Consider the following 13,051-nt stretch of genomic DNA (forward strand, 5'->3'; position numbering starts at 1 on the left):
TGTGTGTGGGTAATGAAGAAAGAGAAAGAAAATAACAGCACAAAATGCAAGAGAACTGAAGAACTGGGGAAGTCTTTGCTTCGCCTCTGCCTCATAAAAGTGCCACTCGGTTTAAAATAGAAGGAAAGAAAATCTCCTCGCCTGTCTGGAGCAGAGTGCAATGCTGGACCCCAAACTATTCGTGAAAATRAAGGGGATTTGGGGTTGAAATGGCAGCGTTGGGCTGTCTTCTCCACGGTACTGTCATGTTCATGTAAACTTATTCTTCAGGATAACGTAGTGKTTTTTTGCTGCTGTTTTGTTGATTTTGGGKTTTTTTTGCTTATATTTTTCTTTGGAGATGGTAAAAAAAAATAGGTTTAATAATGGAAGTGACATGAACAACAAAAAAACACATGCGTGTCTCTGAGCACGGTACCGTGTTATCCTGACGGATCTGTCTTCGCTCGCGTATTATGTTACCCTGGCTGCTCGGGACAATGTAATACACCCAAAGTAATTTTTCCCCCTTCACGGATCTAAAGGAGTGTGAAYGGATGGATGAATAGAAAAACAAATAACCGAGGAGATTACGGCCTCAGGATTAATTATAAAGCACTTTTAACCTTTTTCTTTCGAGGGCTATTTTTGCTTTTCCTGTGTCGCTCGGGTAGTCGCCCCCGGACCTAAGCAGGGCTCTGCGGTTCCCCATCCGCGGGGAATCCGCGGAGTTTCGCACGCCGTGGAACCCCTCCGGGGTGCGGCAGAGACCCGCCCGGCCTTGGGAGGAAGGACAGGAGGAAGGCACCGAGGTCAGGGGCGCTGGGGCGGAAAGTGGGGATCAGGAGGGATGATGGGGCGGGAGGAGGAAGCGGCTCTAACCCGGGAGTGGACCCCTCACAGGTAATCGGCTCCCGGGATCCTCTCGGAGGATCTGCTCAGAGAGGCAGAACAACTTGCGATCCCTAAATCCGTMCAGCGGGAGCAGATCACTCCCTCCATCCTGCCCCCACTTTTTTTCATTCTTTCTGCCTTTGTCCCCCTCCTGCTCTCTGGGCAGGTCCCGGTGAGTCCTGTCCCGCGGCTCTGCTCGGCGAGGAGGGGGCGCAGCGCTGCGGGCGGGAGCGGCGCGGTGCGGTGCGGTTCGGAGCGCTCGGCGCGGTTCGGCGCAGTTTGGCACGGTTCAGCACGGATCGGTGCGGTTCGGCGAGGATCCATGCGGTTCGGAGCCGTGCGGTGCGGAACGGAGCGGCGCAGGCAGCGCGGCCGCGCAGCGGCGCCGGGGGAGCGTCCCGTCCGCAGCGGAGCCGCGCAGGGAACCCCCCAGGCCCCCGGGAGGACGTTCCGCTCRGGGGCCGAGAGCAGCGGACCCTGGGGAGATGCTTCGGGGGAGGCTGCGGGAGCGGGGCGGGGGGGCGAGATGAGAAGTTTTGAGGGCTGCGAGCCCCGGGCTGCTGCGCCTCCGGGAGAAGCGGGTTGAAAAGTTGGTTCTTCCMAGCCAGAAACTTTCTCCCGGCGTGCGCATGCCCGGAGTGCGGTGGGAGGTTGAGGGGGGAGCTGGGAGGGGGGGTTGAAATAAGGAGGAGGCAGGAGGGAAGGGATCGGTTCAGTCTGAGCGCGACTACTCCCGGGCGCGTTCGCTCTCCAGCGCACGCAGCCGGCTCCGGGAGCAGGAGCAGGGAGAGCACCTCCGGCCCCGCCGGCCGGAGCACCTGGACACCTGGCCCCGCTCGGATCTGCCTGTACCCGCTGGAGGAGCAGTGGGGTGGGTGGGGTGAGCTGTGCCCCCCAGGGCCAGCACAGACACTGACCTAGCCCAACCTCCTTTTTTTTCTTTTTTTTTTCACTTTTTTTTTTTTTTTTTCCATTATTTTATTTTGCCAGCTCCAATTTAGCCCAGGATCTTTTAACTGCTGCCAGCGGTGGAGCACAGATCGGGATTAGGTAAATAAAAAGAACAACTCATTCTGTTTGGTTTTTGTTTTGCCAAGCCTCGGGGGTTGGGGTTACCGATTCAAACACTTACTCTACTCTACCTCCTTTCTTTCTTTGCCCCCATCTCCTCCCACCATCCCCTGGATGGTGCAGAAGCGTGGAAATTGCGGTTCACGTGAGAAGGACTGTTCTCTTTGGGGCGGGCGGAGGGCTGGGGTAAGCCTTCACATGGGTCTCGGATATTTTGATGCTATTTAAAGATCTGTCCTTCCCTTTCAAAGTTGTGTCTCCCCCCTTGCGGAGAAGCAGTGTTTTTAAACCGACCTAAAAATGACACATATAAGCAAAACAGAAGCCTGCATGTCCTTTACGGACTTGAACTTCCAGCTTTTCTCCTTTCTATTACTGTTTTTTTTTCTTTCTTTTTCTTTTCTTTCTCCTCATTATTTCTGCCAGCTTTCTTTTTTCTTTTTTTTTTTTTTTTTTTTTTTTTTTTTTTTTTTTTTTTATTTTGTTTTCCTTTTCTTGCAACTCCAGTGTTTTAGGATTCGAGGAGCCTTCTCTATTCCTTCCCAAGGCCATAATAGAAATGAACCTGATGTTTATATTTGTCTGAGTAGATCGAAACAARTTCAGAGCAGGGAGAGTTAGCTTCTCTCGAGGCCGAGCCTATAAAGTGTCAGTGCAAAGCCGAGGATTAGAGTTTGGTTGTTATAGTTGGCTTTTGGAAGGGAAACTGTAAAAACAGAGCATTTTGGAGATTATCGTAGCGCCGCATGAATTGTTCGGTAAATCTCGAGCCAGGCAGGAAGGTGAGGGTCGAGTCCCGGACAGGTGCAGTCCAGTTCAGCTGAGAAAGCAGCCCGACCCCAAAGGCAGTGTCGGGCTCGGGCTCCGGGGCTGCAGCTCCGCGGCGAGCCGGGCTGAGGGCGGCCGGGCCTGGGGATGCTCCGCCGTGCCCCGCCTGCCCCTGGCGCTGTCACCGCAAAGCTTTGCCCCCCACCCGCGGCTGTGCGTGCTCTGACCGTGGGAAGAGAGGAGTACAGAGGCGAAAAAAATCTCTCCTTTTGGCCGGGAAGAACGATTTGCTCTTGTGCACGGGAGGCACCGGACATTTCTCTGGGGAGAAAGCGAGGGTGAATCTTGTSCTGGGGGCCTTTCAGCGCCCAAGGGGATTGCAAACGTGCACACACAGTAGTCCCAAACCTACCTAAAAACTTCTGCAGGGGAAGGTGGAGGAGCTTGGCCCCTGCGGCCGTCCCGCGGCACCCACCCACGCTCGCCGTGGGGCTGCGCTCCCGCCCGTGGCCTCGTAGCCACWGTCGCTCCAGGGGCCGAACGCGGGGATCTTTGCTGTTTCGGATAAAGATTGCCCCGGGCAGTGTAGCGATCGCTGGTGCACTCGGTTATCATTTATTATTATTATTTGAGAGACAAAAGCCGATCTCATTCACCCGCGCTCGCAGTGGTGGTCTGGGGAGACTTGTCAACACCGATTTCGTGATAAAATGTGAATGATGATTTTATAAGGATTGAGCGGAGATATCCAAGGCACATGCTGACTGAGTCCTTCCAGTCCTCATTAATGTTAGCAATTAACTCTTTCACGCTCAATTAGCCCCGAATAAACCTGCTTTAATAGATTCTGCACACTTCATTAATACTTTGAATAAATCTGTGCTGAACAATGCAGTTTATTCCACAAGAGCACCACGCTCGAATAATGCAGAGCGAAAGGGCAGTTTGATTCCCTTTCCACTTGGTATCCCAAACACAGATAACTTGAAAGCTCCATTTCCTAGCTTTAACTTTAGGAAGGGAAAATTTCGTTCCCTCAAAGGGAACAAAATTATTTGCCACCGACCTGGTGGCACACTGTTGCACGCTGATGTGTGCAGCTTTGCAGAGCTACCAGAATTAAAAAAAAAAAAAATCAGGCAAAACTGGGGAACTTTTTTTTGACAGATGAACCTGATGGCTGTAGTTTGAGGCTCTCGCAAGAATGCATCATTTTATGCCCGCCACTTTATCATGTTTGTAAAAATAAGCAACGTTCTCAGGGTAATTTACCTCCTCCATTCTTCCATGTGGAACTAATTACCAAACCTCATTATTTATGAGTCAGGTATTTAATGTAACAAATATCCCTTTCAAAGGACACATCGGAAATTGATAATTCAATGTAGAAAGGAAAAATACCGACTAGCCACAAGATTACTTAAAAATACATTTAATTTCTCCTCTTGCTATGCTACCAGCAGAAACCCGGGTAGATTTTTTTTCCAGGCATATAGAGTAGATATAATTTAATTTGGAAGGTTAAGATTGCAATGGTCTTAAAACAGTGGCAACTGGACAATAGCATTACCGTATCTTCACTCAGGACAAAGGGTAAGAAAGCTGGAGACAGATGTAGTCTTTCAAGTTTATGATCCTATTTTGCAGGGTAAATTTATCTTGGCATGAGTGGGTTTTGTTTCAGTCAGAACACAAGTGGTTTGTTCTTAATTACTCACCGAGCTACTTTGTGTTAAAAAAGAAAACACSGCACAGTTTTATTGCAATGGGGGAATTCAAGCAGAGAACTCTCGGGGTCTTCTTCTGTAAAAAAAAATTAAAAAAATAAAAAAGAAGAGCCGATAACGATCTGTTTACATGAAGCAGAATTAAAGGTGGAGGTGACACCGAAATCAAAGAAACGTTGATCTCTCTGCGGGCAAGCGGGAGACCAGAGAGTTAYTACACTATGAAACACGTTTGCTTTGATGTCCCGGAGTGAGGGGACTTTATAAAATATCCTGCTCTTCGTCTATATTTTTGACTATCCCGGTCATACAGAGCGAAAGCGTAGCTTACATTTCGGGAAAAGTGCCAAGAAACGTGTAGTAACATGAATACTCTGCTCCCACCTCCTTTTTTCTTCTTTTTTTTTTCTGCTTTCTTTTTTCCCCACCCTTGTTGTCCTTTTCTTTTTCATCCTTTTAAATTTTTTTTTAATTTTTAAAAATTTAACAGAGCTGCCCTAGCAAAACCAAAAAATCTGCAGGCGCAATGGATGCTATTATGACCTGTCTGTATTTTTCCCTGGTTTGTGCCTTGTTCTTTATTGGGGAAATCGAAAGAGAATATTTAAAATGTTACTGAGCAAGAATTTACCCACAGTGACATAGTTTCTCTCAGCTTATATATTCCATATTAAATATTTTCTATGGATACCAAGAAAGAAAGAGGGATAAACTCCATTTGCAATAGCGTGTTTCATGTTTGAGAGGTCCAGAACTACCTAGACAGGAAAACAGACATGGAGCCCTTGTGAGTGTCAGAAACAGACATTTTCAGGTACCCAGGCGAGAGGATAAGAGTGTTTTCTGTGCACTTTGTTCTCGGGGTYGCCAGCTGAGATATTTGTGCTGTGATGTGGACATTCTTAGTGTATAGGCAACACTAACTAAATAAAAGTATATCCCCAGTAGAGCAACAAAACAGTCTGGTTGGTTCAACAGCCTTAAATCGTTTATGAAAAAACCGAAAAAAAAAGAAAAGCGGCGAGGGGGATTCGGTGGGAGGAAAAATCTGTGGGGAGATGGAGAGGTGGGAACGACCTTCAACCGTAAAAAAACACCAAAACAAAACAAAAAATAAACCAAAAAAACCCCAAAAAACCCAAAGAGGGAAAATAAGAAGAAAGGGAGGAGAATAGAGATTATAATGTATGCATTTTTCAATCAGTCGCTATCTGAAATGTATCCAAATGAAAAACAAAAAATGCCACAATCTCTTATTCTGGGTCATTGCGGTGGAATTCCTCTAAGGTTTGAGTCTCTCTTCCTGCTGCTGATTTATGTAAAGCAGAGTGAAAGGTGGGCCTGGAGTATAGAGCTGCTCAGAGCAAGCTTCTCCCTCTCACACCCTCCCAGCCRCAGCTCCTCTTTCCAGGCAACAGCRCACATATAAATCAGATTTGTTTCCCTGGTCTTTAGACCTCTTCCACCACGAGTTTCCACACCCCCAGACTTCCAGCTCAGAGGGACAATTACTGCTCTACTGTACTTCGCTGCCTCCMTTTCTCCAAAGGGGCTTTACTCCTCACACGGGGACAACTCTAGTCCGAACACTGCGAGGATCCTGTCAGAGTCCCCTGTGGGGATCTTTTGGGGGAACCTTCAGTGACTCAGCAGGAACCCTACAAGAATCTTATGAAGAGCCTATGAGAATCCTGTGGGAACCTTGTAGCAAACCTGTGAGGATTCTGGCTGCACAGAAGGCAAAGCCCAGAGGGGATTTGAGGGGACTAAGGGGAAAGTGAGTATAAGTTGAGGACTGTGGAGTAAGGAAGAGGCTCTCTGGACTGCAGGGATGTGACGCTTTCAAGAGCTGAGGGTGCTCTCTCACACCCACAATGGGAAGAAGCTGCATCCCCACCGACACCCTCGGGAGGCATCTCCTGCCAAATGGTTGACAGCAGCTGGGGCTGGATTTTCAGACTGGACCAGATGTGCATCCATGTTGCTGCCTTGTAGCATTTTCCCTTCTGTCTTGTGGGGTGGGCCGGGTAGGGATCTGGTCAGAAGAGGGGCTGGGGGCTTGGCAGGACCCTGAAACACAGACCAAAGTGGTGGCACCCTGCCCATGGAAGGGCTGTGGCCCTGCAGCTGCTGGTCTGGGTTCTCCATGGAAGGGTCTCACCAGTCCTTGTCTTTTTACCTTTTGAAGGCTCTAATTAAGCAATTGCCTGGATTAGGAGGTGGGCTTGAAGCCAGAACTTCTCCCTCAGAAGAGCAAATGGAACTTCAGATTTGTCACCCAAATTCAGTATTTTCCCTTACTTTTCCTTCTTCTTCTTTGTTTTTTTTTTTTTTTTTTTTAATTTTTTTTTTTCCCAGAACATATTAGGTATTTTTTTCGCTGGTATTTTTCCCATATTTTTTTTTTTTTTCCCAAAATTATTTTCTTTTTTTGAAAAGGGAGAACATGCAGTTCTGAGCACCCAGGTGCCTCCATCATCTCAGAGGCTTGGCTGAGGTCAGACCACAGGGAGCTGAGCAGCCCAGGGGCAGAAAACTCTACACCCTTCCCCTCATCACCTCGATAGTCAGGGCTAAACGCAGTTACTGCAGACAGATGGGTAGTACCTTACTATTTTCTGAAGGCTGAGGTCACCCAGGCAGGGATTTTAAATTACTGGGAGATGCCTGAACTTTGTGGGTCAAAATGGCATCTTTTGCTGTGTAAAAGATTATTGGAAGACTCCTAGGAGGGGATGCTGTTGGGAAGTGAATGGTTTGGATGGAATACAGTATTTGTGTGAAAGTAAGAGATGGAGAGAGGGGGAATCTGGGTATCCACCTGCAGGAAAGAGCTGGTCAGGCCTCTCCAAGTCCAAGGCAGCCTCCTCCTGTGGCTTTGGAGAAGGACATTAATGAGGGGTGAGGTACAAAATTCCTTCTACTTCTGTTTTCATATCAATCTACCTCTCCCTCTTCCCCCTTCCATCTTTGTTTTCCAGATATTTTCCTCCTGTGTTCCCAAGATCCTCCTCCTGAGTGGCCACCATGGGAAGTAAAACCCTGCCGGCCCCAGTGCCTATTCACCCTTCCCTCCAGCTCACCAACTACTCCTTCCTGCAAGCGTTCAACGGGCTGCCCACCGTGCCCTCCGAGCACCTCTCCAACCTCTACGGCTTCAGCGCCCTGCACGCCGTGCACCTGCACCAGTGGACTCTGGGCTACCCTGCCATGCATCTGCCCCGCTCCTCCTTCTCCAAAGTGCCCGGCGTCTCCAGCCTGGTGGATGCACGGTTCCAGCTGCCCACCTTCCCGCTCTTCCCACATGTCATCCAGCCCAAGCAAGAGGCGACCAACATGGCCCTCAAAGCCAAACCCCGCTTTGACTTTGCCAACTTAGCGGTGGCTGCCACGCAAGAGGACCACTCTAAACTGGGACAGGCAGACAGTCAGGGCTCACCTGCAGGGCTGGGGTCTTTGCTCGAGGTGACCAAACTCTCTCCAGAAAAGAAACCCACGCGGGGAAGGCTACCATCCAAAACCAAGAAGGAGTTTGTGTGTAAATTCTGTGGCAGGCACTTCACCAAGTCCTACAACCTTTTGATCCATGAAAGAACCCACACTGATGAACGGCCCTACACATGTGACATTTGTCACAAGGCTTTCAGAAGACAGGATCACCTGAGGGATCACAGGTAACTATTTTTCTTCTGCTCTTTTCTTCTTGTTTATTTGTACTCTCCCGGTTACTCATCTTCACTCATGAAGGTTTTTGTAAGATAGGTCAAGTACCCATCCAGCCAAAARTGTTCCCTGTAGTTTTTTGTCTGCTCACTGCTGGTGGAAGAGCCCAGGTAACAAGCTGTGGGAGATGTACTTCACTCTCTCCATAAAAACAACTTTCACAGCCCCTTTTTAGCTTTTACGGATGTTTTCACTCTTCTTTTGCATCATCTTATGTCCTCTGCCTCTGTCATCATTCAGAGGGCACACAGTCTGATGACCCAAAAGTAAGAGAGGAGCTTGTTTTCCCTAGGAAAGACACCCTATAACCCTCTGACGCTGCYCTCTCTCGCACACACGTACAGACAATTATCCAAGCGCTGCACTCCAGCTCTCTCAGTCTCAGCAGTAGGTGCAAGAAATTTCCAGCATGTTCTCCCTGAGGTAGCTCACTGCTGAGTTTAGGCTAGTTATTTCTGACATCTCAATTGTTTTTTTCTCTCTAGATATATCCATTCTAAAGAAAAGCCTTTTAAGTGTCAAGAATGCGGGAAAGGATTTTGCCAGTCCAGAACACTAGCGGTCCACAAGACACTGCACACGCAAGTAAAGGAACTGAAACCTGCCAAACTTAAGTGTTGAATCTGCAGCTTCTATGAACTTTTCCTTCCCTTCAGACTTTACGCCAAAACTAGAGCAGAAACAAAACTTTCAGGATGGGAGCACTGGACTTTGTRCTTTGTTTTTGTTTCTACTTTAAAAGGGCAAAATCCACACCCCTTCAATTCCCCGTCCAAGCAATTAACTTCCTAAATCGTGGGTGAAAAGATTATTTTGCATTTAAAATATACATGAATGATACAGAGAGTGCTAGCTGACTTGTGTGGCTTTGATAAACTTTATGCCAAAAGGTGGTGCTCACGTGTTGGACAGGAATCTCTCSGAAACCAAACAAAAACCCACAAGACGCCCTCGACAAACCCCACCTTCCTTCCCCCTCCCCCCCCAAAAAAACCAAACCAAAATCGTAGCTTCCAAAAGTATTACTTAAGAAAATCCAAACTCTTGTTTTATACTTTTTTTTTTTTTTTGACTGTATAAAGCTTCTTATTTTTACACTTCAGGAAATACAGAGAGTTCCAGAAGACGATTAAGAACTGAAACGGTGGTTTTTCATCACAGCACCATTAAGACAAGGAGAGGGGCAACTTGCAAATCTCATTTGCTAGTTTGTTTTCAGAAAAGGAGAAGAAAATTAATGTTTGGAAATGACCTAAGTCTCTCAAGTGGGGAGTCCTATGATGTGTTAGAAAACGCATCCAGATCTCAGACCCACGGGTTCCTGGTGTTGGGACAGATCAGTGTTCATGTGACATGGAGACCTTTTTATTACCTTGTGGTCTAGWGGGCTGTGAGGAAGTTTGTAATTTCTGGACTTATTTTAAAAAAAAAAACCCCAGAGGAAAGAAAGATGGCAATGCATCAAACTGACGGTATGCACAACACAGTTTTAGTGGTACTTTAAAGTCTTCGTGTGTCCTGGTGTGAGAGAACAAATCTCAATTTGANAGCATATTTTTTTAAATGCTGGCTTTCTGAACAGTGTATTCAAATTAAGAGACATTCCAATAAGTTCTGTTTATTAAAAAAAAAAAAAAAAAAAGTTGTATGGCTGTTTGGCACTTTATGCTGATTATTGGTAATTGACATTTATCACTGGATTGTGTGTGGTTTTTAAGTATTAAAATAAATTGTTATTTTACAGGCAAGTGTGCATGGACTATATATGCGTTTATTTGGTTTCTGATCTCTTGCCGGTAAACCCTCTTTGTCAATGTTCAGAACCTATTTATTTTTTGATCGTTTTTCCTTAGTTAAGTTGTTATTTCCTCAGTGGTTTTTCTACCAGTCTTGGAAAGTCCGGATCTTTCCTTTATGCATTAGCTTTCACCTTTTTCAATTTTCCTTTTTTTTTTTTATTTTTTTTTTAATTTTTTTTTTTTTTTAAGGCTGACAAGAGTAAACAGATCTGCAGAGAGTCAAATAATTTTGCTGCTAGTGAGGGAAAAAAAAATCGTCTTGAGTAACTAAATCGTGGGTATTAGCTGATAAGATTAGGTGTCAGAAGTGTTATAAAACAAATCAGATGAGTAATGGGTGAACTGTCGCTGCTCTCGGAGCCTGGAGGCGCTGAGGGGAGAGCCGCCTTCACACCCCCATCCCTGCGTTTGTCAGGGGCGAGCATTTTTCAGTCACATCTTCGGCCGGTTCCGCGCTGATTGGGGCGGCCTTTGATTCCCGGCAGCTGTCTTAGATCAGAGATGTTTATTCCACTGCGAAACCTCTTTGGATTGAGACGGGGGAGAGAGAGCTCAGTGCTGGGGCATCCGCTTGAGCCTTTGAAGCGCCTCTTGCCGCCGTCCTTTTCCGTCCCCTCGGCAAACCCTAAACCTTCTTCCTCCCGTCACGAGTCAGTGCCCCCCGCGATAAGAGAAGTCTCCTTTTTCTCAAATTAGCGATGCGGCAGAGGTGACACCGGAGCTGCCCAGCGGCTCCTGCGCGGCCGCGGCGCGGATGCTCGGCCSGGGTGCGGATGCTCACCGACGCCAACMGCTCGGTCCAGTGCGGCTCCTTCYCCCTYCCCCCCGCCGCTTTTAGTAWTTTTTTCTTTATTTGGTCAAAGAATCCTATCGACGACAGGGAAAAARTTGCGGTTGTAACTCATTTAATGTAAGGGGAGGGGGGAGAAACCTCTCTCCCCCTCTTATTTATTGGGCACCCATTCGAGCGCACCGTWACTAATGAAAAGGCACTCGCAGGACGGGCTGCCGACCCAACATGGGAAGGCCCTCGGGGGGTTCGGGGTGTGAAGTGCCGCCTGTGCCTGCATCCAGGATGGGAGCATGGGCAAAGTTTGAAACCGGCTTGCTTTGGCTTTGCTTCTCACCGCCACTCGCTTCCCACACCGCGTGAAGATTTTTGGTTCTGGCATCTGAAAAAAGGYATCTGAAAAGCAGCAAGCGAGGGATGCGGGGTGCAGTCCGCAGTAACCTGCAGGCAGCCCGGGCCGGTCCTGCGCGGGAGGAGGGCGGGACGAGCCCTGCGCTCCACTCTGCCGGCGTCTCATGCGCGGAGCGCGGCTGGAGCGCGGAGCATCCATCCCTTCGCGGCGCGGGCCGGGCTGTTTGCTCCGCAGCTTTTCTCGGAGGCAATTTGAAGGCKTTGTCTCCTCCGTGAGGGTTTAGAGGGATTGCCTTGAGCAAACCCCGCAGGAGCCGCCKCCTTCCCCTGGCGCGGGTCGCTGCCCCGGAGCGCTCCGTGGGACACGGCAGCCACTGCCGGGCCAGGGGCACCGCACTCCGCTCCTCGCCGAGGGCGGAGCAGCAGCCCCGAGCACTGACACGGCGTTAAGGGGCAGCCTGAAGCCTGGGGAGTTCATCCTCCCCCGCGTGCTTCTAAGCGGAGAYTCAGAGAAAATCCCCGATGAACTTCCCTGGCCCTCTCTGTCGCTCCTGGCACCAAGCAAAGGAACAGGGATGTCCCCGGGATCTTGTCACGGAGGGGAAAAGTAAAGGGCACTGTCGCTTGGAACCAGTAGGTTTTTCAGTCGTAGCTGCGAGGCAGAAATCCGAGTCGTGTCCACAGGGAGGGACTCAGGTCACTCCACCGAGGCTTTCCCACGGTCGCTCCACCGTCTCCTTAGCGCCGGGAAACTGAAACACCCGTGGCGAGGTAAGAAACCGTGTCAGGAGCTGGTTCCTGGGAACCATTAGAGCCGCGGGGTCGCAAAGGTGCRGAAACCGCTCCTCCCAGCTGGGCATGAGAAGCGTTTCATTTGAAAAGCTGAAGCTTGGTGATCTGACTACCAAGAATTTCTTTGGACCTGCGTTTTTATGTGCAATTAAAAAAAGAAAAAAAAAAAAATCCCCAGAACTGACATAATTAGAAATACAGATATATTAGAATTACGTGGGCATGCCGAGCACAAGATGCACACACCACCTCTTAATGTTACTTGTACTATGCTTAAACGTGTGTACGTGTATTTCCTCCTCCCAAAAAGTCCTTTTTACCCTCGTGCTAACAAAGGCTATCTATCTGCTTATGCTCCCAGCTACAYTGGGGGACAGTTCATCTGTTCTCTCCAGTGTTTTGAACTTTGCTAGGCAGTATCAGTTCAGCAATTCCAAGGAAAGAAAAGTAAAGATGAAATCACTACAGTCAGGAGAGATAAGTTGTACTAAACCCCAAAATAAATGAAAGGAATTAGATGGGAAAAATGCCTTTTGAATCAGGATCACAAATAATTTAAATGATTAATTGCCTTCCCTTTCTCTCTTTTTCTTTTCTATCTTTGCATGAGTTTTAATCTGACACTCATGCAGTGAGTAAAACTTACTTAGGCCTCCGTCTGCCAATCGAGAGCTGATTCTGTTTTCACAGTTGCTTTAAATTTTGCATTTTCATCATAAAAACATCACTGAATGGGAGTTTGCAAGAGTAAAAAGCCGGGCACCTGACTCTCGTTGCCTCTTCCAGMAAGATTTATGAGGGAAACACATTTTTTTTTTCTTTTAATTCTTTTTTTTAACCATTTCCAGTTACAGAAGGAAAACATAAAGATGTGTTGGCACATCTCTCTCTCTCTCTTTCCCCCCCTTTGCATTCCAGTCATACTTTTTCTGCCCATAAACTGTTAGTACTCCGCAAGAGCCTGATTCTGCATAGCCTACCAAGCCTGTTTTTTTTTTTTTTGGATGCAGGGAGAAATCCTGTCAGATGGGGTCTTCAGTGCACATTCATGAAACAGAGCAAAACCTTCTCTCAGAATGTGCAGTGGAACAGCAAACAGTTACTTTTCAGCTGCGGATTGCATGTGCCTCTGAAAAGGGGACCACAAATCATTGGGT

The 13,051-nt window shown here is 47.9% G+C and overlaps 1 protein-coding gene across 1 annotated transcript; it reads left to right on the forward strand.

Annotated features, from left to right (window-relative positions):
* Nucleotides 1–1,855: 1,855 nt before the first annotated feature.
* Nucleotides 1,856–9,900, forward strand: OSR1 (odd-skipped related transcription factor 1). The gene is made up of 3 exons (XM_057390400.1): nucleotides 1,856–1,923; nucleotides 7,421–8,113; nucleotides 8,648–9,900. The coding sequence occupies exons 2-3, from the start codon at nucleotides 7,467–7,469 to the stop codon at nucleotides 8,781–8,783; spliced, it is 783 nt and encodes a 260-aa protein (XP_057246383.1). The 5' UTR covers nucleotides 1,856–1,923; nucleotides 7,421–7,466; the 3' UTR covers nucleotides 8,784–9,900.
* The last annotated feature ends 3,151 nt before the right edge of the window (nucleotides 9,901–13,051 follow it).

Source organism: Malurus melanocephalus, unplaced genomic scaffold (genome assembly GCF_030028575.1).
Source record: "Malurus melanocephalus ecotype Western Australia unplaced genomic scaffold, MMel_1.1 scaffold_26, whole genome shotgun sequence".
NCBI lineage: Eukaryota > Metazoa > Chordata > Aves > Passeriformes > Maluridae > Malurus > Malurus melanocephalus.